Source organism: Cnephaeus nilssonii (assembly GCF_951640355.1).
Source record: "Cnephaeus nilssonii genome assembly, chromosome: 20".
NCBI lineage: Eukaryota > Metazoa > Chordata > Mammalia > Chiroptera > Vespertilionidae > Cnephaeus > Cnephaeus nilssonii.
Genome location: NC_137091.1, coordinates 34,622,580 through 34,650,078, shown reverse-complemented (window position 1 = coordinate 34,650,078; position 27,499 = coordinate 34,622,580). Strand labels below are relative to the sequence as shown.

The 27,499-nt window shown below is 42.8% G+C and overlaps 1 protein-coding gene and 1 pseudogene across 7 annotated transcripts in view; both read right to left on the bottom strand.

Annotated features, from left to right (window-relative positions):
* Positions 1–27,499, bottom strand: part of GARRE1 (granule associated Rac and RHOG effector 1) — an 83,524-nt gene that overhangs the window by 37,944 nt on the left and 18,081 nt on the right. For 3 of the 6 annotated variants that reach the window (XM_079800073.1, XM_079800072.1, XM_079800074.1), the window contains exons 2-3: positions 25,205–25,259; positions 12,634–13,905 (exon numbers count right to left, since the gene is read on the bottom strand). In XM_079800073.1, the coding sequence (XP_079656199.1) occupies positions 12,634–13,128 (495 nt within the window). In that variant the 5' untranslated portion in view covers positions 13,129–13,905; positions 25,205–25,259. The remainder of the gene's footprint in view (positions 1–12,633; positions 13,906–25,204; positions 25,260–27,499) is intronic. The other 3 variants (XM_079800075.1, XM_079800076.1, XM_079800077.1) reach the window with 2 other exon arrangements.
* LOC307092414 (serine--tRNA ligase, cytoplasmic-like) lies at positions 277–10,355 on the bottom strand (annotated as a pseudogene). The gene is made up of 3 exons: positions 10,325–10,355; positions 10,156–10,238; positions 277–6,532 (listed from the first exon to the last, which is right to left on the bottom strand). The product of its transcript is annotated as a serine--tRNA ligase, cytoplasmic-like (transcript).

Below are 27,499 nucleotides of genomic sequence, written 5' to 3'. Positions count from 1 at the left end.
GAAGTAAAACTGTCTTGTATGTCATAGTGTCTAACATTTCCAGGGATTTTAGCATTTATTTTTCATCAGTTTAAATGTTTAAAGTGAATGAAATGAAGCCGATTCAAATTGGTTGCTTTTATTAGAAATTCCAAAGTCATTCAATCATTTCTTTCTCTTCAATCCTCATACCTCAAACATTACTTTGTTTCCAAGTGTCCTCAACCTTGCTGAAACCGCAGATTAGTACTGAATCCTATTTACATTATGTTTTTTCCTATACATATATACCTATGATAAAGTTTAATTTATAACTTAGACATAGTAAGAGATTAACTTAATAAAATAGAACAATTGTAATAACAGTAATAAAATGTAGGTGAATATGGTCTCTCTCACAGTATCTCACTGCACTGTACTCACCTTTCTTGTTACGTGAGATGATAAAATATCTGCATGAGAAGATGAAGTGAGGTGAATGACACAGGCATCGGGACTTAGCTAAAATGGACATTCTGACAAACAAGCACTTTATGACGTCTCTTTGGCGTACCCGAATTGCCAGCATCACCGTCTTGTGGTCTGGGGCCATTATCAAGTATTACAAGGGTGACTTGAACACAAGCTCTGTGAGACCACACACTCCATCTGACAACCAAGATGCTTACTGATTAATGGGGAGGTAGAGTAGAAAGTGAGGATACTCTGGACAAAGAGATGATTCACATACCAGACAGTATGGAGCAAGAAGGCAGGAGATTTCATCAGATCACTCAGAATGATGTGCAATTTGAAACTTGTGAATTTTTTATTTCCAGAATTTTCCATGTAATATTTTGGACCAAAGGTAACTGAAATTGTGGAAAGTGAAATCATGTATAAGGGCGGACTACTATACATTGTTTTGCTAAAAGGCACTTCAGTGCTACAGTTGCGAGTTTGTACTCTGTAGGCCAGACTGCCTGGGTCTAAAATCTAGATCTGCCATGAGACTTTTGATAAACTGCTTAATTTCTCCATACCTCAGTCTCCACATCAACAAAATAGGCACATGAATAGTGCCTAACTCATAAGGTTATTAATAGAATTTGGTATGTTAATGTGTATAGTCTCATAAAAAATATGGTGATGAGCTCAAGCCGGTTTGGTTCAGTGCACAGAGCATCACCTACAGACTGAAGGGTTCAATTCCAGTCAAGGGCACATACATCAGTTGCACACTCATCCCGGACCCTGGTTGGGGTGTGTGCGGGAGGCAACCAATCAATGTGTCTCTCTCACACTGATATTTCTATCTCTCCCCCTCCCTTCCCTCTCTAAAAAAATCAGTGGAAAAAGTATCCTCTGGTGAGGATTAACAACCAAAAAAAATATATGGTGATGGAAGGAGACTTAACTTTGGGTGGTAAACACACAATGCAATATACAGATGATATAATGTAGAACTGTACACTTGAAACCTATATAATCTTAAAGTCACCCCAATAAATTTAGTAAAAATTTAAAAATGTGTAGAGTCTCAGAACAGAACATGATATAAGTACTATATGAGCTTCTTTTTGCTTTTATTGTTGTTAAGGTATTTTGAGTTTGGTTTCTCTCACTTATAGCCATAGTGATTCTTAAAAACAACTTAAATATTAGTCTCTTGCTCAAAATTCCCCTTTTAAAAAATCCAATCTCATTCTGTATAAAATCTAAATTCTTACCAGGGCCTGCTCTGTCCTCATCCACCAGGAGTTAGGAGAGTCTGGTATGGGGGGCTGAGTCCTGTCACAGGGAGCTGGATCAGGCTTGATATTTTCCAATGCATCACAGCACTCATCATACCTAGTGTCACAGTCTACTTATTTATCTGTCTTGCCCACCAAGCCTGGAGCACTTTAGATGGTCCTCACTCAACTTTGCCAGTGTACAGCCAGCTCATCTGTAGTCTACCCCAGTGGTAGCAGCTAGGTGAAGAGGAAAGCAGTGAAATCTAACAAGCTGACCAGCAACCATAAAAAGCCTATATAATGAAAGCCTAATATGCAAATTGTCCCCTCAACCGGGAGTTCAACCAGGACTTTGACCAGGGGTGGGGTTGGCGGCCGAGGCAGGCGGCTGGGGGAAGGGAGGCGCCCCCAGCTGGCAGCTGCTAGGGACCCTACCTATGCACGAATTCCGTGCACTGAGCCTCTAGTTTAGAATAAGAAATAATTCAGGCCCTAGCTGGTTTGGCTCAGTGGAAAGAGCATCGGCCTGCAGACTCAAGGGTCCCAGGTTTGATTCCGGTCAAGGGCACATGCCCTGGTTGTGGGCTCAACCCCCAGTAGGGGGCGTGCAGGAGGCAGCCGATCAATGATTCTCTCTCATCATTGATATTTCTATCTCTCTCTCCTTCTCCCTTCCTCTCTGAAATTAATAAAGTATATTAAAATAATAATAATAATTCAGGATAACTAGTTCTACATAGAATTACATTCCATGAAATCTTTTGTTTCCTTCTAATTTGCCCACCAAACCTAATTTTTCACTACTGTCTGCTCAAATCTTCTTAGCAACTATGAAATTTTAAATCATTCTCCTAAAAGAAAGCAACATTGTCAGTTTAATCACCAATATTAGGAGCACACCCATTCTTTCCTCGACTCCTACACCTGCTGCTAGGGTCCTGTCTTCAGAGGGGTCTTCTCTCTGTTCTCATTTTCTTCCTCGAGTCACTTCTATTTTCTTCATTTTTCTGCTTTCCATTCATCACTATATCTTAATAATACTCCCTGCAATATTGTGATTTATAGTAAGGAATTTATATATTTGGTCTACTTTCAAGGTTCCTAGCATACAGCTCCCTAAAACCCTTGGAATTTTCTAAGTAACAAGAGAGATAAAGTATTTGTAACATGTTTCATCCAAACCTGAGTTTATGTTGATGGTTTTTGGAAAGCCCCTAAGGATGGAGGCTTGTTGCTAGGGGAACCAACCAACAGATTAGAGGTTTGGAACTTTCAGCCCTCTGCCTCTGGGGAGAAGGGGCTGGAGGTAGAACCAATAATCCATGGACAATAATTTAATCAAATCACACCTATGTACTGAAGCCTCCAAAAAGTCCAATGACCCAAAGGAAGGGGTTCGGAGAGCGTCCAAGGTGGTGAACATATGGAAGTGCTAGGAGAGTGGCATGCCTGGAAAGCGCATGAAAGTCCCACATATCTTCCTACGTACCTTGTCCTATGCATCTCTTCCATTTGGCTGCTCCTGAGTTATATCCTTTTATAATCGAGTAAGTAAAACAGTTTTCTGAGTTCTGTGAGCTGCTCTAGCAAATCAATCATGGGACCCTCTGATTTATAACCAGTCTGCAAGAAGGACAGGTAACACACCCTGGGCTTGTGATTGACATCTAAAGGGGAGGAGGGGCAGTCTTGTGGGAGTGAGCCCTTAATCTGGTGAGATCTGATGCTAACTCCAGATAAATAGTGTCAGGAATGCCTGGTGTGGGGAAACCACCACACATCTGGTAATCAGAAGTGCCAGAGTGAATAGAGTACCTGTGAGTGAAATGAAGTTTTCCTAAATACTCCCCTTTCTGTTAGAAGACCACTTCACATGCACAAATCCCTCCATGCCTCCATGAAATGGAATCTCTTATTGGGTATTCTTGATACATTACTGCTATCAGGTAGTCATACGTTTCTCTCTTCCTTTGTTTAAGTTTGAAAAATGTCCAAATATACACAAAAGCAGAGTATAACAAACTCCTATATATCCATCAAAAAAGCTTCAATAACTACCAACATGGTTTAATTTTAAAAATTATTTTTAAGTGTCTAATCCCAAAGGCATACTTTAAAAAAAAATGTATTTTTATTGATTTCAGAGAGGGAGAGAGAGAAATAGAAACATCAATGAGAGAATCATTCATTAGCTGCCTCCTGTACACCCTAATTTGGGGATTGAGCCTGCAACCCAGTCAGGAGCCCTTGATTGTTACTGAACCCAGGACCCTTCAGTCCGCAGGCCAGCGCTCTACCCATTGAGCTAAACTGGTTAGGGCCATTGATTTCGGAGTTTGGAAGGGAGAGGGAAAGAGACATCAATGATGACAGAGAATCGATTGGCTACGTCCTGCATGTCCCACACTGGGGATCGAGCCCACAACCTGGGCATGTGCCCTGACGAGGAATTGAACCATGACCTCCTGGTTCATAGATCAACACTCAACCAGAGACCTGCCAGCTGGGTGCCATGCCATTTTTAAAAGTCCTTCTCCCCAACTCCACTTTTGTTGAAATGTTCTGAAGCAAATCCAATCAACCAAGACCTAGTACATGTTCAAACTTCCTAAATTATTTTTTAAAATGTCTTTTTTTGGTTTCTCAACCCCAAAGGCTCATTTTATTTGTTCTTGTTTGTTTTGGCCAATCCTCACCAGAGGATATTTTTCCATTGATTTTTTTAGAGAGTGGGAGGAGAGAGAGAGAAACATCGATGTGAGAGAGACACGTCGATTAGTTGCCTCCTGCACGGCCCCGACCAGGGCCAGGGATCGAGCCTGCAATTGAGGTACGTGCCCTCGACCAGAATCGAACCCAGGACTCTTTAGTCCGCAGGCCAACACTCTTATCCTTTGACCCAAACTGGCTAGGACTTACCGGTATTTGGTTTTTATATCTTCGAATTTTTTTTTTTTTTTTACTTGCTAAATCGAACAACTTTCTCTAGGAGGCAAAGCAAAAGTGAGTGTGGTTCCAGGTGGAGCTGTGAGACAGGGCCTGAGCCCCAGGTGGAAGACTGCAGGCAAGTCCTAGCCCTCCCTCAGAGAGGCTTCATTACATGGTTTCCTCAGTCCTCAGCCCTCGGCCCATGCAAACAGAGTTCCACTGCACTGTAAGTAGCAGATGATTCCCGTTTCAGCAATGCAGCCAGATGGGCCAGGCGATGAGTGGGTATGTCTGGCTTCCCTGCCCGTAGGCAGACTCTGGGATCCCAGCTGACAGGACTGGGAGGAAGGAATATTCAGGAATCGGTGACCTCCATGTTCTGCAGCTGGCTCTCCAGGGTGACAGCTCTTGCTGCCCCTTTCTTTTTGCTGCCCTCATGCTGCTTCCGCTTCTTTGGTGGCTCCTCGTTAATGGGTGCAGGCTTCACAGAGACCTGGAGACCTGGTGGCATAAACTCCTTCAACTCCTCGGGCACAATGATGCCCTTCTCCATCTGGTAGTTCTCCAGGATGGCGTAGATGAGGCGGGTTGTGGCACACATGGTAGCATTGAGCTTATGGATAAACTCCACCTTGTCCATCATCTTCTTGGTTTGCCCGTATCAGATTCATGGCAGCGAGCCTGATAGTCTGTAAAGTTAGAACAAGAGACTAATTCACGGAAGGCTACCAAGTCTGGAAAGTAAGCCTCCAGGTCAAGCTTCATACTGGCAGTGTGATTCAAAGAACCTGTGATAATATTCACGATGTGGTGCAGGATCCCCAAAGACTGACAGAATTCCTCTGCGGTGGTGATCATCTTTTCAAACATCTCCCATGACTTCTTGTTATGCGGTGACGAGTAGACAAACTGATGGACTCAAAAGATGCCATAGGTGTCATAGCCAAGGAAGCCCACCTCTTGGCGAAAGCAGGTAGACAGACCAGCACACCTAAAGGGCAAATCCTCTGACTCTAGCCACTCATCCTGGTGGAGAGCAGCGATGGGCTGCTTGGAGATGACAATCAAGTATTTCTCATCATAGTCATCATCAGACTTTTCACTGCCTTTGCCAATCACCTTATAAAGTTCTTCATCAAACCGGATGAACTGTGCCACCTCCTGCATGACCTCTTTCCTCACGAAAAACGGGGTATAAATGGGAGTGTAGCCCTGACTTCCCCAAGTGTGAAGGGCATACTGGATGAGTGCCTGTTCTAGGAACACCAGGGCCCCCTTGACTCCCAGCCACCACTACCCCTTTTTTTGCCTTCAAAGCCATGAACCATGACCACCAGGTCCATTTGCGAGTACTTCTTCCTGACATTATAATCACCCCAAATCCTCTCTACTTTGTTGTCCGCATCCTCATCGTTATCTGTGGGCACAGAGGGATGCAGAAGTTTCCGATCTCTCAGAGGTTCTCAAACTGCTCTTCCTCTAGCTTTAATAGGTTGGCATCACACTTCAGGATGACTTCGTCAATGAGGAGTTGGGAGTTTTTTGATCTGTGACACTTTCACATTAGCTAAAGTGTCTGAGGTAAGGTCATCGAGATTTAACACATTCTCCAGGATGGAGTCATCCACTATCTCTTTTTTCTTCATTTTCTCTCCAGTTGTCTTGTGGCATAGGTTCTTCAGCTTGTTCAAGTTGTCTGCCCGAAATCTGCATCTTCGCCACTCGCCACCTGCCTTCACTAGCTGACCCTCTAGTCCCAGGTCCTGGAAGCAGTTCTTTTGTGTCTCAGATGAGGGCTGGTCCCCTCCTTTATCTACCCAAAACAAATCCAGATCCAATACCCCCTTTCCTCCTCCCAGGTCAACAATAAAGAGAAATGAAGATTGTAGCAAGGGAGTCAACCTAACTCTCTTTTAATTCAGGTACCTTCTACCTAATGTTTTTTAAGGTACTCGACTTGTTGAACAAATCAGCTCAACTGCCTGTAGAATATGCCACATTCTGGATTTATCTGATTGCTTCCTTGTAGTATTGTATAACTTGTTCCACTATGTCTCACATTTCCTGTAGACTGGGAATTTATTCTAGAGGCTTGATTAGTTTGTTTTTCCCCCTTGCGGGGAGGGGCGAAGTACAAGGATATATTATGGGGGTGAAGCTATGTGGTTCTTATCAGGAGACATGATCACCTGGTTATATCATATTGAGTAATGCTGAGGTTGACAAATGGATTTGGCTGGGAAAGGGCTGATCCCTCCCTTATGAAGTTCCCCCTAGGACCTTTCACTAAATGGTTTTATCCTCTACTTCTAAATAGAAGAATCTCAGTATTATTCTGTGTGGTTTATTATAGTATATTCTGTATACTTATATACATATAGTATACTGTAGAACATACTGCAGTATATTCTAAGTACTAGACAAATCTTATCCATTGGGGCTATTTGTTTACCCTGAAAAAAGTCTGTACCAGAGAGGCAGGGAAATTAGCTTAATTTCTTATGTTTCTCCTTTATATTAGTAATTTTCAGGATAATAAATTGGTTGCACAGCGTGTCTTGACAATTCAACATCAAAGTGTCCAGTCTCCCCAGAGTGGCGTATGCCCTCTGGCTTCACTGGCTTCTACCCACATAGAATGTGCTGGTCAGACAGTAAATCTTGTTTGTTGTTCACAATTAAATTTAGAGACTCACTCGAATGCCAACTACTTAATTAGCTATAGGTTCTTCTAAAGGCTAAAATCTGAAGACAATTTAGATAATAGAAGATTCACCTCAACAAAAGAATAAGCCAAAAAGAGTTACTAGAAATTAGCAACAGCTTGAAAATGGATTCATACAAGCTTTTTATAAAGTGAACTACAGTTTCTGGTTAATAGCAGCAATTTGGATTTTCATGCAGTTAGGAAATATTTACTCCATAATCTGTTATGGAAGATCTATTAGTCAAAACAAGAAAAAAGTAACAATGAATCTTACTTTCAGGCAAAAAACAAAAAACGAAACACACACACACACACACACAAAACCAGTATGCAAATTTAATTCCATTAAGGTTAATGAACATCGCATTTTGAAATAAGCTTCTAATATTTCCCATTATTGTTATTCTACAGTATTTTTGGCATATATCTATCCTAAATAAATGTTAATATGCCTGGATTAAGGTCTTTAAGTCAGTCAGTACTCACAAATTATTTCAAACAGTTTCATAGGTAACCACATAGTATACAAAAGACATCTGTCAGTGCATCAAACTGAAAGCCAAGGTTCAATTACATAAAGATTTGATTTGCCCTAGCTGGTATGGCTCAGTAGGTCATCCTGTGTATCTAAAGGATTAGGGTTCGATTCCTAGTCTGGGCAAATGCCCAGGTTTGCAGACTCAATCCCCGGTGGGGGGCTTGCAGGAGGCAGCTGATCAAAGGTTGATGTTAGCCCTACTCAGTTTGGCTCAGTGGATAGAGACTGAAGGGTCCCGGGTTCAATTCCGGTCAAGGGCACATGCTCGGGTTGCGGGCTCAATCCCCAGTAGGGGGTGTGCAGGAGGTAGCCAATCAATGATTCTTTCTCATCATTGATGTTTCTCTCTCTCTCTCTCTCTCTCTCTCTCTCTCTCTCTCTCTCCTCCTTCCTCTCTGAAATCAACAAAAAATATTTTTTTAAAATGGTTGATATTACACTCTCATGTCAATGGTTCTCTCTCTTTCACTTCCTCTCTCTCTAAAAATCAATAAACTATTCTTACAAATAAAGACATAAAGATTTGATTTACTAGTAAAGTCCACCTACCCGTTTACAAGGTGGTGATACTTAGTCACTAAAAATGCTGACAGATAAAATATAGTCCCCTTAAAGACATAAAACTCCTGGGAGATCTGTAGCTGCCCTGGACTTCTGGAATGCCTGTACAGAGCACCTGCCCAGGGGCCAAGGTCTCCCAACAGTGAGGCCCCACCATGACACCAGAGCCCTGGAGCTGCCAGGAAATGAAGCAAGCAAAGGGAGATGTGGCATCACTGCTTCCTGCACAAGGACAGCAGATCCTGTCCTGCTGGCCTCCCTTCACCTTACTTTCAGAGGCCGACCTCTTTACCGTCTGACCTCATCCCCAGTACTCTCCCTGGGGCTCACTCTTTCAGCCACAATAGGTCCTTGTTGCTCTTCAAACAGTCAGGGTCACTCCTGCCTCAGGAACTTTGCACTAGCTGTTCTCTCTGCCTGGTGTTCTCTTTTTCCTGGTTATCAACAGGGTTTACTCCTTCAGGTCTTTACTCAAATGACTCCTCTTCAGTGATGCCTTCTAACTGTCTTATCTAAGACTGCCGTCCTCTTATATCCATACATACAAAGGGAGGAATTTCTGTCTTATTCATCACTGTATCCTGTGCCTGAAACAGTACATGGCACAAAATAAAGGGTGCAATGGATATTTGTGGAATGAACGTGTAAATCACAAGTCCATTTGATTCTTTTATTTATATTTTCACTGAAAAAGTAATCTTACTTAAGACAAATGATAGATGTTTGTAAAGAGGTGGACATTTGTCACTTTCTAATAAATAGAAAACCAAGTTATAGGGTTGTCTGTAATTCTTTAATATGAACTACATGTTTTAATTGAAAATGACCTTTAGTTAGGATAACACATTTCTAGGACAAATGAAACTGAGGTAGACAACATCAAAGAGAAATCAGCCACTCAATCCAGCTAGCCTGGCATTTTACAAGAACACTGGAGTTAACACAATCATAAAAACCACTGGTGGAAATGCTTCTAAACTCAAAAAGAAAAGATACAGAGAGCTGGTCCTATGTAGTCTACCGCTAAAAAACATTTGGGTAGCATGCCAAAGCTTTGTACAAAGAAAAAATTCAATACAGAAAAGCATATTTTTCCTGAATTCACATTTTAGCTGGACTGACAGTGTGAAACTTATACAAAGGAAATCCCATGAAGTACTCAATTAAGATCCTATTTCTCATTTTAGACAAAATTCTTTCTAGATAATGTAAACAACACATTTTCTATAAATCCAGTGAGGGAAAAGTGTCAACTGGCTGGCTTGTTCAAAGGTTCTCAGCTACTACGAGTGTATTCAATGAACCACTCCCCCCACCCACACACTCCTTTTTCACAGCCCCATTCTGGATGCAAGGCAAACAGAGCAGGAACCACTGGTGGAAAGGGTTCTCTCAGGCTTTTATACTGAAAAGGTCCTGGCAGTTCCTGCCTCGGGAAGGTAATACTACTGCCACCTTACAACACCAAAAGGGAAGATACAGAGGGGAAAGGGAGGTGCCTACCTCAGGAACCTGGAGAGAAATGAGCAGAGCAAATGTTCCGGGAATGGTAACTTTTTCCACCAAAAAGAGTTCCAGTTAGAAGAGTAATTTGCACACTTCTCTCTGATGTTGGTTTTGTGCATATTGTGCTCCGTATTTCAGACAAAAACTAAGAGTACCTTGGCAAGCCATGTTTGAAACAATAATAATAAATGATGGTGATGGATACAGAGTTTTACACATACCACTTGCTTCTGATCTTCACAAGAACCCTGGAAGGTGGGTGGTAATTCCACTTTATAGATGGGCAAGCCGAGGCTTAGAGGTGCTACATTTGCTCAAAGCCATTTAGTCAGTAAGAAGCAGTGTTAAATTTTAAACCCAGATCTTCTGACTCCGGGACCCTTAACAAACCGTCACAGGCACTAGTTAACTCATAGACCATAGTCGCAACTCATTTATCTAACAATGAGACTGTGAGGGGTGAACCACCCAAGGTAAGGGGCAAAGTCACTGATGACAGGACTCACATATACCCAGCCTTGCCCCAGAGCACAAAGTAGGCAACTGCAGTTCAGGATCTGTCAATCCCAAACCTGGCTGTAAATAAGGGAATGTTAGAAGCATGCTTGGGCACCTTCAGAGTGGGACAGTTGGATTGGTACTTTGTCTTAGGTTTAAAATGGTCAAGCAGCCCTAGCTGGTTTGGCTCAGTGGATAGAGCGTTGTCCTGAGGACTGAAGAGTCCTGGGTTCGATTCTAATCAAGGGAGCATGCCTAGGTTGTGGGCTCAATCCCCAGTGTGGGGCGTGCAGGAGGCGGCCCATCAATGATTCTCTCTCATCGTTGATGTTTCTCTCTCTCACTCCCTCTCCCTTCCTCTCTGAAATCAATAAAAATGTATTTTAAAAAATAATTCTCGCCCTGGCTGGTGTGGCTCAGTTGGTTGGAGCTGTTGTCCCGTACACCAAAAGGTCATGTTCGTTTCCTGGTCAGGGCACATACCTGGCTTGTGGGTAAGATCCCTGGTCTGGGAGCATACAGGAGGCAACTGATCAATGTTTCTCTCTCACATTGATGTTTTCTCTCTCTCTCCCTTCCTCTTTCTCTAAAAAAATCAATAATAAAAAACATAAAAACTCTAGCAGTGACACTAATATAACAGATCAAGTTTAATAAATCATTTCTTAAATGAAGGAAAAGGTCATTTTTATTCTGAAATTTTTAGTCTAATCTTATAACTTAGAGCCACCTTAAAAGAGGGAGAATATTTCATTTTGAGTATCAAAGACCCTAAGAAATATCCTATATAATAAAAGGCTAACATGCAAATTGTCCCCTTGGGAGTTGGACTGATCAGGAGTTTAACCGCTTGCTATGATGTGCGCTGACCACCAGGGGGCGGCGTGGAACAAAGGAAGGCCCCAGTCAGCGGCCGGAAGGCCCCGATTGGCCCTGATTACCAGCCAGGACTAGGGGCCCTACCTGTGCACAAATTTCGTGCACCAGGCTTCTAGTATCCAATAAGAATCAAATGCATCCAACTGTGAATAGCTGTGAATTTAGAATTGGAAAAATAATTTAAATATGTGTGGAACTTTCCACAGTAAACAATGGTTCTATATAATGACAATTCACAAATAAAGCTCATAATCATAGTCTCTACCCTGTACTTTTAATAGTATCTTATCTGGAAATTCAGTTACAATTCAGTTACAATAGGTTGATTTGTTTCTTTAATAATCTTTTAACCTACTTAATTTGAAATGAAAGCAATTCAGAACCTGGCACACAACACATTTTTTATAAGGAGAGATTATCAATAGAAAGAGGATGAAGCCTGGCCAGCATTCTCAGTGGATGAGCATCGACCTACAAACCAGGAAGTCACGGTTCAATTCCAGTCAGGGCAAATGCCTGGGTTGTGGGCTCAATCCCCAGTGTGGGGCGTGTAGGAGGCAGCTGATAGATGATTCTTTCTCATCATTGATGTTTCTCTCTCTCACTCTGTGCCTTCATTTCTGAAATCAATACTATATACATATACAGTATTTTATTTTTTTTAAAGAAAGAAAGAGACCCAGTCAGTTTGGCTCAGTGGTTGAGCATCGACCCCATTAACCAAGAGGTTACCAGTTCAATTCCCAGTCAGGGCACATGCCTGGCTGTAGGCTCAATTCCCAGCAGGGAGCATGCAGGAGGCAACCAAGAGATATATTTCTCTCTCATCAATCCCTTCCTCTCTCTCTAAAATCAATAAAAAAACATATTTAAAAAGAAAGGAAGTAAGGGAGGGAGGGAAGGAGGGAGGGAGGGAAGAAAAGGAAAGAAGGAAGGAAAAAGCCCTTATCAGTTTGGCTCAGTGCAAAGAGTATCAGCCCTCAGACTGAAGGGTCCCAGGTTCTATTCTGGTCAAGGGCATATACCTGGATTCCAGGCTCAATTCTCGGCTCTGGTTGGACACATGGGAGGCAATCAACAGATGTATCTCTCTCAGGTCGATGTTTCTCTCTCTCTCTCTCCCTCTCCCTTCCACTCTCTAAAAATCAATGGACAAGTATCTTCGGGTGAGGATACCAACAACAACAAAAAAATTAAAAGAAAAAAGAAAGAGGATGAAGACCATCATTACTTACGATGATTTGGAGGAAAACTAAGACAACATTCTCACTTACCTCTGGAATACATTTCCCTACCCAGTTATGACACAGAAGATACACTACCTCAATGTCCTGGAGACTGAATTCCTTCTGATCTGTAAAGTTTGCAGCCCCAGCACTAAGTTCCATCAGCATCTTGGCGATCTCGGGCTTTATGGCTGAAGTCAGCCGACTGGCTGCTTCCATGACATGCTCCTGTACATCTTTGAGCTGCATGGCTGCCTTGGAGTAGTGAGAGTTCCTGAACACAGTGCTGAAGAGATCTGTGAGGAAAGTACTGGCACGGCAGAAGACATTGAGGGCATCCAGGTACTTGGAGATGCCCTGCTGGATGTCGGCGATGGGAGTGGAGTGGGGCATGGCGTGGTGGCAGCTACCTGCAGCGGTCAGACTGCCCAGGGGGGCAGTGGTGGCTGTAGATGCCAGGGGAGCACTCAGTGCTCGGCCCAGCTCAGGCATCGGGTATTGCTGGTGCTGCTGCACCTTCTGCTTGGACCCGCCAAGCAGGAAGCGCCGCTTGTAGTCCATTTTACTGTCCTGGGCACTGCAGCAATACATGCGGGAGAGGGAATTGTCCCAGTGACTGTGAGTGAGTCAGGGTTCTGAGTCTTTTATCCCCAAAACTGTAGCTAGGTATAAAAATAGTGGAGTTCTGAAAATATAAGATTTAAAAAAGGCATTTCTATGAGGCAGGTGATCATGGGATCCAATATAGATGTGAGAAGGACAACAGGTTTATATAATTAATATTTTCAGTGTAGGCAGGACCTCTGACAAAAAATAAGTGTGTCCAAAATGCTGTATAAGAACTATTAGCATTCCACTCTCTTAATAAAAAGATATGCTTGAGAAAAATGCTTACCTATAATTGCTCTGCAAGAATATTTTGATACTTGTATTTACAATGGCAGAAAAATAACTTTAAAAATGTAATATAATGTATCTGTAATATACCAGAAAAGTTAGAAACCAAAAACCTACAAGCTGATCAACAGCAATTTAAAAAGCAGTACAGAATTACTTTACTCTAAGTTCTTAAGAAGGAAGATTAAATCCCTGCAGAATTTTGACAGAGCCTGCCTGACAAATCCATTTACCTGTAAAGCTTCTTTTGAATGCAAAAAAATGTCAAATTTTCTTTAATATTTTCTGAAAACAAGTTTTTGTTTTTTAAAAAATGGCATTTGTTATTATAAGTCTTCTTTCCTTTTGTTTGCTGAGGTAGCGGTTTCCTTGTAACATTAATAAGAGGTGCTTCCAGACTGGGTTGGCCCTCAATTGTAAAGTCCAAAGCAAGAATGCACAGATGTAATTGTAAGGCCTCTAAGTCATTTCCTGTAAGGGGAAAAATAAGATAAAGTTAGGAAAGTTACAGGACAATGAGTAATTCTGGAACAATAACTTCTGAAATGCTATTATCCACAAAGGTGGACTACAAATGCATTAAGAAGTCATATTTAGAACTTTACAAAACTAGGCACAACAGTGCGATTTGAACTATGACATGATTACTAGAAAATTCCTTGAGTTGTAGCACAAAAATAATGCAACAAGTAAAGTTTGATTCCACACCAACAACCCCAAAGCTAAGGCTAGTAAGAAATACATCGAGCAGGGCCTGAATTCATGTTGACAAGTACAGCACCCATAAAACTTTAAGGGGAGTTGGGGAAGGGAGTGATGAGCAAAGACTGAGAGAAATCAGAAAGGTTCTTATGAAGAAAACTAGAGGCCCAGTGCATGAAATTCATGCACAGGAGGGGAGGGGTCCCCTCAGCCCAGCCTGCACCCTCTCTAATCCGGGACATCCTTCTCACAATCCGGGACCACTGGCTCCTAACTGCTCATCTGCCTGCCTGCCTGATCGCCCCTAACTGCCCCCCTGCTGGCCTGGACACCCCCAACTGCGCCCCCCCTCGCCTGCCAGCCTGGTCACCCCCAACTGCCCCACTCCCACTGGCCTGGTCACCCCTAACTGCCTCCCCCGCCGGCGTGGTCACCTCTTACTGCCCCCCCCCTCCAGCTTGGTCGCCCCTCACTGCCTCCCCCTGTTGGCCTGGTCACCCCCAACTGCCCCCCCTGCTGACCTGGTCGCCTCACACAGCCTGCTGTTTGGTCGTCCTCACTGCCCCCCCTGCTGGCCTGGTCGCCCCACGCAGCCTGCTGCTCAGTTGTTTGGTCAGCCCTCACTAAACCCCCTGCTGGCCTGGTCACCCCACGCAGCCTGTTTGGTCATCCGTTGGGTTGTTTCAATTGTGACGGTCGCTTAGGCTTTTATATATATAGATGTTACTTTGATGTAGGCCTTGATTACAGGATATGTTGTGACAAGTGCAAAAGGGAAATGTGGGGCTAATCAGGTGAAAGGACCACCACAGCAAAGGTCCTAAAGCAGGATGGCACAGGGTCTAATTAGCATACCCCACTGAACCAAAGTCCAGCATACAGAAAGACAGAGCCTGGAGAAGTGAGTGGATGGCAGGAGGTTTGGAGATAGGATTTTTTTCATCCTCACTCAGGTACCAATTTCTCCTCCAGATGTTCAAAGGGAAAATTCTGAAGAACCCCTGACTCTGGATAGGTTCAAATAACAATGTCTGGACATTTCTGGTTGTAGTTACCAGTACCTAGTGTATCAGTAGTGTAATTCTCACACAGCTAACAGCAGGGTTCACACTTGCCTGAACTATCTGTTCTCCCAAACATAACAATAGTTCAAATATATTTAGTCTATATTAAACTTCCAACTTGTATGATGTCTCCATATAGTTTGGTCTACTTATTGATAACTAGGTTTTTCTTTCTTTCTAGTTTATTTTGTAGATAAAAATAAATACAAGTCATACTTTGTCGCTCATTATGGCCAATATACCATGTCTCCTTTATGTTTCTGTGAATGGCATAAGGAACCTAGAAAGGTAAGTATGTTAAACAACAAAAGATGAGAAAAGTGCTATCTATACTCTAAAAGTATAGCAACCCTAGGCTGGCCAGTGTGGCTCAGTGGTTGAGCATCAACCTATGAACCAGGAGGTCATGGTTTGATTCCTGGTCAGGGCACATGCCCAGGTTGCGGGCTCGATCCCCAGTGAGAGGCGTGCAGGAGGCAGCCAATCAATGATTCTCTCTCATCACTGATGTTTCTATCTCTCTCCCTCTTTCTGAAATCAATAAAATAAAAAAAATCCTATATAATAAAGAGGTAATATGCAAATTGATCCTCACACCCTCACACAAGATGGCTGCCCCCATGTGGTCAAAGATGGCCACCACAAGATGGCCGGCAGGGGAGGGCAGTTAGGGCCGATCAGGCCGGCAGGGGAGGACAGTTAGGGGCAACCAGGCTGGCAGGGGAGGGCAGTTAGGGGTGACCAGGCCAGCAGTTGGGGGTGACCAGGCCTGCAGGGGAGGGCAGTTGGGGGTTACCAGGCCAGCAGGGGAGGGCAGTTGGGGGCAATTGGGCAAGCAGGGGAGGGCAGTTGGGGGCAATTGAGCCAGCAGGGGAGCAGTTAGGCGTCGATCAGGCTGTCAGGGGAGTGGTTAGGGAGTGATCAGGCTGGCAGGCAGGCGAGCGGTTGGGAGCCAGCAGTCCTGGATTGTGAGAGGGATGTCCAAGGGGTCCCAGTTGGAGAGGGTGCAGGCTGGGCTGAGGGACACCCCCCACCAGTGCACGAATTTCGTGCACCGGGCCTCTAGTAAATAAAAGTATAGCAACCTTATCCCAGCTAGCATGTCTATTAAACTAAACTGGCCACCAACTGTAACTCTGTGTTCAAGAGAACCTTCATTCTTAAAATCTCAAACTTTTCAGGAAATAACGTATCAAATAGCTACTTGTAAGAAATATGCTCCCAAGTGTTCTTTCTTTCCAATTCATGGCAATGAAGCCATCATATCTATCTCTACCCAAGGGCTCCATTATAATCAATGTGGCTTTATAAACTCTAATGTACAATAGAAGTGCTCAACAGGAATGCTGAAGGAGGAAGGCTGTTCACATGAACACTGAGTGGTCTGTGAAGGAGAAACCATCATCTTGAGTTGGCCATAGGGAGCCTTGAACAACCCTTCTTTGTTCTGTGTTATACATTAGTGCCTCTGGCTCTGAAAGTCCACCCCATTACTCTGCCAGATGGTCCTAGAAGGCCAAGTAAGAACTATATACTCATCTAATTTTTTAAAACGCATCATAAACTTCTTTTTTCATGTTACATGTTTCCAAGATTTATTTAAATGAAACTTAAAAATATACTTCACCAAATTCATCTACAAATTCAATGCAATCTTTATAAAAATTTGAATTTTTTTAATAGAAATGGGCAAACTAACCCTAAAATCATATGAAAATGCAAAAGACCCAAGATGGCTAAACAAATATTGAAAAAATATGTTGGAGGACTTACACGTCCTGATTGGAAAACCTACTTAAAGCTATAGTAATCAAGATAGTGGACTACTGGTATAAGGAAAGATATATATTTTTTAGAATAGAGAGTTTAGAATAAACCCAAATATCTATTGTTAACTGATTTTAGGCAAGGGTGCCAACTCCATTCAACTGGAAAAGAATAGTCTTTTTCAATAAATGGTGCTGGGACTAGATATCCACTTGCAAAAGAATGAATATGGATCCCTATCTTACATCATAAAACTTAACTCAAAAATGAATCTGAAACATAAATATAAGCAAAGACTGAGAGAAATCAGGAAGGTTCTTATGAAGAAACACAAGTAAAACTCTTAGGAAAAAAACAGGTAAATCTTTGACTAGGAAATGGTTTCTTAGACATGACATCTAAAGCACAAACAATACAAGAAAAAATAGATAAATTGGACTTCATAGAAATTAAAAATGCTTATACATCAAAGGTTAATCTCTATCAAGGTAAACAGACAACTCACAGAATGGTAAAAATATCTTAAAATCATATATCTGTTAAGCATCTCTTATCCAGAATATATAAAGAATTCTTAAAATTCAACAATAAAATTACAAATACCCAATTAAAAGATGGATAAAGGGTTTGAATAGACATTTCTTCAAACATATAAAACTGTCCAATAAGCAAGTGAAAAAATGCTCAACACGATTAGTCATTAGGGAAATACAAATCAAAACCACAATAATACACCATTTCACACAACGCTAGAAAATGACTACAAAAAAAAACAGAAGTTAAGTTTAGGCGAGAATATAGAAAAAATGGAACCTTTGTACATTGCTGGTGGGAATGCAAAATGATGCTGCCACTGTGAAAAGCAGTCTGGCAGTTCCTCAAAATGTTAAACAGAGAACTGCTATATGACCAAGCAATTCTACTCTCTTCTCTTTTTTTTTAAGAGAGATCAAGCAAGCCAGGGGGAAGGATGGAGGGAGGGAAGAGAGAGAGAAAGAGATTTGTTGTTCCACTTGTTTATGCATTCACTGGTTGCTCCTTGTATGTGTCCTGACAGGGGATCGAACAAGAAACTTTGACATATAGGGACAACACTCTAACCAACTGAGCTACCAGGCAGGGCAAGCAATTCTACTCTTAAGAAGTCAGACACATGAAGCACATATATGATATGATCCACCGACATGAAATGTCCAGAATAGACAAATCCACATAAACAGAAAGTAGATTTGTGGAGTAACTGCTAATGGGTTTCTTTATGGGAGGTATGATAAGATTCTGAAGTTGGATATTTGGGATGGGTGCACAACTCTGAATATACTAAAACACACATGGTATGTGACGTATTATTTCACCTTTCATTTCCATTTTCCCTATGTAACTTCTTATTTAACAGCAAAAGGCACATAATTCCTTCGTAAATAAAAACAAGTACATAAAAATCAGTTTCCCAGGGATACATTTAATGTTAGACCTAGTCTCCTTTTCATATTCAACTAGAAATCTGTACTTACTAGTAAATGCTGCTATCCAGACCCTGTCCCTTCAAGATCACATAATTTAAGCTCTTCAATTTCCAGATGAGGAGGAGAAAATGCCAGGATACTATATGTCTTGCATATACCACACAGTGTCAAAATCAAACTTGGGTATCTTGAATCTCAGAACTCCAAACACATACATAAACGTTCTGTTCTCAACTACCCAGACCGGAGATAAAATAAGCTAAGCTGCAGTCACAGAACCTTAAACGAGTGGCCTAACCCAGTAAAGACTTATTTCTTGCTCACATGAAGTTCAATGTGTGTCTGGCAGCCCTTCTTCAACTTGCAGGGGACATCATTAGAACTTGGGTTCTCCTGAATCACCTTAGCGTTAAAAAAAAAGGAAACTCATACCCATTCTTTACTGCTTTCCACTAAAGTTACACACATTATGAGAGCCAAAATGGTAGCATAGGTAAACGCCAGTACTCGCCACTTCCCACAACCACATCAAAATTACAACTAAAATACAAAAAAACCATCATTCAGAACCACCTGAAATCTGGCTGAATGGAGGTCCTAACAGAGAAGTGGAGAAGAAGGCACACTGGGATTGGTAGGAGGAGTGGAGGTGCTGAACGGGCTGGTCCGACACTAACGTGTGGTATTTTTTTAATAGGGAGTGATATCTCCAAGACCTCCCATGAGAAGCAGGGGCATCCCAGCCCTACACCAGCCCCCAGTCCAGGGTTCCAGAGCTGGGAAGAGAAGTCCCCATAACTTCAGACGATAAAAACCAGCGGGGATTGTGGCTGAGTGACAGAGGCTGCTGGAGTCCCAGGGGTTCCTCTTGAAGGGATGGTGCATGAACTTACACAGTCCTGCTTCTTCTGAGCTCCAGTGCCAGGTGGTGATTTTGGAGGCATCCAGGGACATATGGGGACAAACTGGACTATCTGGTATCGGGGCAGGAACTCAGGAGCAGATTTCTCCCAGACAGAGGTGCTTGCAGGGGTCATTGTTCCTGCGCTGGGACCTCCCCATAACAGGTACCCATATTTGAGTTTCCATCAGCATGTTTCCCCACACACTGTTCACTCTGCCCTGGTAATTCCCTGAGACCCGCCCCATCCAATTTGCAGCCCTACCCAAGCTTTTCCATATAAATGACCTGCCCTTGCTCAGGCTTCAGACTTGCTGCTAAAATCTCTCAGACAAGCAGCAGCTGGTGTCAGCATGCCACAAACCTATCAATAAAAGGTCCAAGACCTGGCACTAGCATCAGCCTGCCGTGCTTCATAGCTGGGCCTCGCCTGGGCACTTCTTAGCCCAATACAAGCAGCAGCTACTAGTATCTGCAGACCTCTCTGTAGCTCCTGCTGGGTGGCCTCAGGCAGTGGCTGACTTTGGACCTCTTGTGAGGCCTAAAAGCCAGTGCACCCAGTGGACAGTTTCAGACCACTCCAGATTGCAACTCTACACATACACAAGTGACACACTCAAGGGGGCAGACTCAGTGAGCACCAAAGACCCACTGAAGCAAGCCCTGCTCCATAGGGGTATCTCTTGCACAGCAGCTCTTCCATTGTAGTTGCAGCTGATCCTCATAGCCAATTGGCATGGAGGTCAATTCCTCCCAATGACACCAACAGCAATTAAGGCTCAACTACAACAAGACTGTACACACATGGGTGCACCGAGAGTGCCCAGCTCAGGTGACTGCAGAGGCTGAGCCACTGGGTCCTACAGGACACCTAATACACAAGACCACTCTACCAAATCCAGAAGACATAACAGCTTTACCTAATACATAGAAACAAACACAGGAAACAGCCAAAATGTGGAGACAAAAAAACATGTCACAAATGAAAGAAATGGAAGCAAGCAAACTAGTAGATACAGAGTTCAAAACAATGGTTATAAGGTTACTCAAGGATTTAATGAAAGCTTCAAGGGACTTAATGATAATCTCAAGGGACTTAGTGAGACTTTCAAGAATCTTAGTGAGAATGTCAAAGACATGAAAAAGGACCAGTCAGAAATTAAGCATACACTAAATGAAATAAAGAATAATTTACAGGGATTCAATAGTAGAGTATTCTGAGAATCAAATCAACAATTTCGGATATGAGGAAGGAAAAAACACACAATCAGAAGAGCAAAAAGAAAAAAGAATTAAGAAAATTAAGATCGTGTAAGGAGCCTCTGGGACAACTTCAAAGGTTCTAACATTTGCATTATAGGGGTGCCCAAAGGAGAAGAGAGAGAGCAAGATATTGAAAACCTATTGAAGAAATAATGACAGAAAACTTCCCTACCTGGTGAAAGAAATAGATTTACAAGTTCGGGAAGCACAGAGCATCCTAAAGAAGAGGAACCCAAAGAGGACCACACCAAGACACATCATAATTAAAATGCCAAGGGTTAAAGACAAAGAGAGAATCTTAAAAGCAGCAACACAAAAGCAGTTAGTTATCTGACAAGGAGCACCCATATGACTGTCAGCTGATTTCTCAACAGAAACTATTCAGGCCAAAAATATTCAAAATGATAAACAGCAAGGACCTACAACCAAGATTACTCTATTCAGCAATCATTTAGAATTGAAGGTCAGATAAAAGCTTCACAGACAGCCCTAGCTGGTTTGGCTCAGTGGCTAGAGCATTGGCCTGTGGACTAAAGGGTCCTGGGTTTGATTCCAGTCAAGGGCACATGCTCGGGTTGCAGGCTTGATCCCCAGCAGGGGGCGTGCAGTAGGCAGCCAATCAATGATTCTCTCTCATCATTGATATTTCTATCTCTCTCTCCCTTCCTCTCTGAAATCAATAAAAAAAAAACTTAAAAAAAAAGTTTTTACAGACAAGAAAAAGCTAAAGGAATTCATCACCACCAAACCAATATTACATTAAATGTTGAAGGGTATTCTTTAAGAAGAGGAAAAAGAAGGAGGAGGAGGAGAAAAAAGATAAAAAATCTGAACAATATAATGGCAATAAATACATATCTACAATAACTGAATCTAAAAATCAAAATAAATGAACAAGAAATCTAATGAAAAAAGTAAACTAATAAAAGAGAATCAGATGCATGGAAATATAGAACAGACTGATAAATCTGAGAAGGAAAGGATGAGGGATGTGTAAGAAGAGATTAATCAAAGATCTTATATGCATACTAGAGGCCCGGTGCACAAAATTCATGCACAGGGCGGGGGAGAGAGGTCCCTCAGCCCGGCCTGCCCCCTCTCATAGCCCAGGAGCCCTCAGGGGATGTCCTCCTCTGCAGGAGGAGACTGGGATAATCAGGGGAAGGCGCTGCCCCCATCATCCCGCTGCTGCTGCCACTGCCAGCCACCGCAGCTGCAGGCCTCGGCCCTCACTTCTTAGCACTGGCCCTGCCCCCTGCCCACTGGTGGATGAGGGGCAATATGGGGCCAGGCCGGCTGTGGGAGGGGCTGTGGGAGGTTGAGGCACAGCAGGTTGCACCCCGTCCAGCCTCTGCGGAGGCGTGGTGCCTGGACCGGGCCCACACTGCTGCCTCTATGGCTACCTTTGCAGAAGGGGCAGCACTGGGACTGGGCTGAACTGCGGCCTGTCCCGCACCACCTTTGCAGAAGGGGGCGCGGCGCCACCTTCTCGCCGGCTCTGCAAAAGGGACTGCTGGACCGGTGGTGCCCCCTTCCCACTGCGCAAGCACCGGTCCCACCCACCTCTCCCACGTGGCGCCGGCCTAGGCCCTCGCAGCCGCTGCGGCTTTGTCCGGATGGATGTCCGGAAGACGTCTGCCCTGATTAGCATATTACCCTTTTATTAGTATAGATATGCATTACCTATGGACACAGACAATAGGATGGTGAAGGCCTGGGGCAGGGTGGTGTGTGGTGGAGGAGGGCAATGGGGAGGGGGTAAAGGAGGAAATTTGTAATATTCTCAACAATAAAGATTTTAAATAAATAAAGTGACACACATCATTTCCCCTCAAAGCCCTTTGGCCAGAATTAGTCACTCAGTGCCAATGTAACCACAAGAGAAGCTGGGAAATGTAGGAAGAGATATGGAATAATAAGTAAGCATTACAGTTGGCCACAGCTGTCCACCCAGCTCAGCAGTGTGTTGCAAAGTTCTAACCAGACAGCAAAAGCAATTCTGATTGCACCCTAGAGAGGCTGAATTGTAATGTGGAGCCTCCGCAGTTGCTTTCCAGAGGTCGGGTGATTCTTACATAGGCTGCTCCAGGACCTGTCTTTTTGTTGTTGTTGTTGTGTATATGTATGCAGCGTGAGGTAGTGAAGCATGGAGGAGGAAATAGGTCGGATTCCTTTGAGAAATTGATGAAAGAACACTCCTTAGTCCAATATATATCCAAACCATCCAAGTTTCCATTCATTTTTGGCTTTGGATTCCCAGGTGAAGAACTACCTGCCCTCGACACTCCCTGTGCTTCCCTTCCCTTACAGAGAACTGCAGGCAACAGGTGACTGTATGAAAACTGAGCCTCCTTTTCTGCATCTAGTGGTGACCCAATAGATAACCAAGCAGCGGAGGCCTAAGGCTCAGGTTAATGGGTTAAGGGGAATCAAAGAAAAATACACTTGGGCCCCTTTGCACCCAATACCACTCACTACCTAGGCCCCTATATATTCTCAAGGTATGGTCTTTAGATCATGAGCATCAGAATTGAATTGTCCAGGACCAAAGGTGTAGCTGCACTTGGTTAAGTCTATCTATATCAGTGTATAGGGGTGGTCATAACGGCCACTAAATATGTTATTAAGAATGGAAACTTTTTTTTAAATCCTCACCCAAGGATATGTTTTTTATTTATTTCAGAGAGAGAAACATCAACGTGAGAGAGAAACACTGATTGGTTGTCTCCCATACAAACCCAGAGATTGAAACTGCAACCTGGATGGTTATGTGCCCTAAGTAGGAATTGAACACCATGACCTTAAGTGCACTGAAAATAAAATGGCAATAAATACATATCTATCCAACTGAGCCACACCAGCTAGGGCAGAATGGAAACTTTTTAAGCAAGTTTTTCACAAGATGCCATATTAATATTAACCTTATTAAGACTAGGATGAAAAGAAAGAAGCCAATAAAAACCAATCATGGCTGAAGGACTTCCTGATATTAGAATCAGAATACCATTCTTAATGGAATGACTATTAAAATGCAGATTCCTGGCAATGGCCAGTGTGGCTCAGTTGGTTGGGCATCATACCACACACCAAAAGGTCTTGGGTTCAGTTCCCAGTCAGGGCACATGCCCGGGTTGTGGGCTCCACCCTGGTAGGAGGTTTGCAGGAGGCAGCTGATTGATGTTCCACTCTCACATCGATGTTTCTCTCTTTCCCCCTCTCTCAAAATCAATAAAAGTATTTTTTAAATTCAGATTCCAGGGGTACAATCCAAACCTAAAGAATCAATCTCTGGGGGTAGGAGCAGATACATGCTTCAAAATCTTCCCAGATGATTCTGGTGCATGCTATAATTTGAGAACCAAAATACTCAGTTGAAAACCTGCAGAAAGCAACAAGGATTGAGGGCACCTTAGCATGGACATCTGATGATACTGATCACATGAATACCATTTAATGCAACTCAGGTATTTCACCAATATTCCTATACATTCAAGAATCCAGAAAGGATCTCACCATGAGGTCACAGTTTGATTCCCAGTCAGAGCACATGTCTGGGTTGCGGGCTCAATCCCCAGTGGGGGGGTATGCAGAAGGCAGCCGATCAAATGATTCTCTCTCATCATTGATGTTTCCATCTCTCTCTCACTCTCCCTTCTTCTCTGAAGTCGATAAAAACTTATTTTTTAAAAAGTGATATATCTAGGTACTTAGGTACATATAATTGTGCACTTTAAACTTTTAAAAAATTTAATATGTTTTTATTAGAGAGAGGAAGGGAGAGGGATAGAGAGTTAGAAACATCAATAAATAGAATCACCATTGGCTGCCTCCTGCACACCCTGCAACTGGGGCACATACCCTGACCGGGAAACGAACTGTGACTTTCTGGTTGGTGGGTTGATGCTCAATCACTAAGCCACACCAACCAGGCTTATATATCACTTTAAAAAAAAAATTCTTCTGCCCTTGCCAGTGCACAAAGATGTCAGGGGTTCGATTCCTGGTCAGGGCACATGCCCTGTTTGCGGCCTTGATCCCCAGTGGGCAGGAGGCAGCTGAATGATGTTCCTTTCTCATACCGATGTTTCTCTTTCTCCCTCTCCCTTCCTCTCTCTCTAAAAATCAATAAAATATATATTTTAAAAATACAATAAATGAAGTTCTTGTCAATGCTGTCTTACTGTATTTTTAATGCTTCCGACACCCTGTATTTTTCTGCCTGAATGGCTAAGACATGTTTGTAAGTTTTACTGCTGCCTGAGATTCTCAAACACATAGCAGAAAAGGACACTTTAGTAGATGTTACATCTTTTCAACACCACAATAACTTGCAAAAGTTCTCATATTAAAATTAAATTCAAAACTGATTACATCATTTAAAATAAAGCATTCCATTCTGCAATCAAAGTGATCAGCAATTTCTATTTCAAACAACAACAAAGAACATGCTACATGAAGTTTAAGAGGGTTTTCTTATATCCATAACTGATAAGATAAAAAAAGTGGTCATCCTAAGAAAATCTGAAGGACTTCCCTTTAGAGAGTACAGTGGATAAGGTGGCCTTGGGTCAGACTAACTGGGTGAGATCCTGGCTCTGCCAACTTACCAGCTATGTGACCTTGGACAAGTTCTTTAACCTCTCTGTGCCTCAGTTTCATCGTCTGCAAAATAGATATAATAACAGTAACTACTGTTATTGAGTTAAATTTATACATATAAAGAAAGCACTTAGAATCATGTCTAGCACATATGAAGCACTATATATTTGACCTCATTATTATCATTCCCACACAATAAGGCCTTGCTACCTCTGCTTTTCTGGAAAAAAGTCTCTAACAAATAAGAAAGGTCTTGTAAAGCCACCCAATCCCTGAAATGAGTCTATGTATCCTAGGGTGGGCAGCATCAAACTTTAGCGAAGTGATAGCTATAATCTGTCAACACAGAGAACAAATTTTAAATCCATTCCAGTTATTGAGCCAACAGACAAAATGGAGTGAAAAGCAGTCCTGTTGATAGCAATGGTATGGCACAAAGTAGCCTCATTTTAAGATGGTCAGTTAAATTAATAGTCTCATGCACTTACCTACCCACCCTCCCCAAATCCCAATGACATAATAGTAAAGATGTTTGAAAAAGGGAATCACAGCATCATAGTAATAAAAGGGGCTGAATATTAGTAATAAAATATAGTCTATTTTAATGCTGGCCACTTTCTAGAAGACGGAGAGAAACACTGGTAAGTTAATCATATGACAAGACAGACCAGAGCAGAGCTGGGCACTTCCCAGAACATGCAGTCAAAGGTGGGCAGAAAAGCAGAGCCTCTTTTCCTGGCAAAGCTGGGTAAATACCCCATTTTGAGTGAGCAGGTACAGAAATCAAGAGTGGGAAATAGGTTCATCTAACCAATCTCCTCCATACTTCTCACTCTGATCAATGAATCAGTCAACTCGTCTTGGAAGAACAGGAACCTCTTGTCAATTCCTACATTATCAGCTCAATTCCTCATTGACAAGGATCACCAGAGAGTGAAAGAAAACCAAAAGGACCAAAAAACAACTAAGATGAAAAGCAGGTCATTGCTTACTTTGTTAGCTTAGTGTCTACATATCGACTGAAGGTAATTATAGAGAATATTTATTGAATCCAGGGATTGCATTTTGAAATAATTTTAATTATATTTTCTGAAGTGCTCAATGTAAAGTACATACTTTTAAAAAACACATTATTTTTAAAATTAAAAAAGCTCTGGCTGGGTGGCGTAGTTGGTTGGAGTGTCTTCCTGTACACCAAAAAGTGGCGGGCTCAATTCCCGGTTAGGGCACACACCTGGTTGGGGCGTATATGAGAGATGTTTCTCTCTCTCTCTCCCTTTTTTCCACTCTTTTTAATTTTTAAAAAAATTGATTTCAGAGAGGAAGGGAGAGGGAGAGAGAGACAGAAACATCAATGATGAGAAAGAGTCATTGATTGGCTGCCTCCTGCACAGGGATCGAGCCTGTAACCCAGGCATGTGCCCTGACCCTCCTGGTTCTTAGGTCGATGATCAACCACTGAGCCATGCCAGCCAGGCCTTTTCCACTCTTTCTAAAGTCAATAACCATATCCTCGGGTGAGGATTAAAAAAAAAACAAATCATATCAGACCCCAGAAAAAACTATTTTAGTCCTAGAAAAAAACCTGAAAAGAAATTCTAACTGACATCTACAAAGAGGTTTGAGAAGAAAAATCACAAAGGAAGCAGAAATCAGGAAAGAATTCTTGGAAATAAGAAATATGACTGCCAAGATGAAAAACAAGGAAAGAAATAAAATGGGAGTGGAGTAGGGTATAGGAGATATACACACACAAACACATACACACACACATCTGTCTATATTTTTTAAAATGAAGCAACGGAAAAATAAACCAAAACCAATAAAAATGTTTTCCTATGAGGTATAGAAAGGAACAAAAGCAGGGAAGGAAGCCATACTTCTCTCAATCTACCTGGCTTTATAGCTTTATTAGAGGCCCGGTGCACGAATTTGTGCACCAGTGGGATCCCTTGATCTGGCCTGCGGGATAGGGCCGAAACTGGCTCTCCGACATCCCCCGAGGGGTCCCGGATTGTGAGAGGGCACAGGCCAGGCCTAGGGACCCCACCGGTGCATGACTGGGGCCAGGGAGGGACTCGGGAGGTTGGCCAACTGGGGAGGGACCGTGGGAGGGCTCCAGGGCATGTCTGGCCCGTCTCATTCAGTCCCGATAGGCTGGACCCCAGCAGCAAGCTAACCTACTGGTCAGAGCGTCTGCCCCCTGGTGGTCAGTGCACGTCATAGCGAGCAGTTAAGCGGCCTTAACATATTATTAGCATATTATGCTTTAATTGGTTGAACGGCCGACCGGACACTTAGCA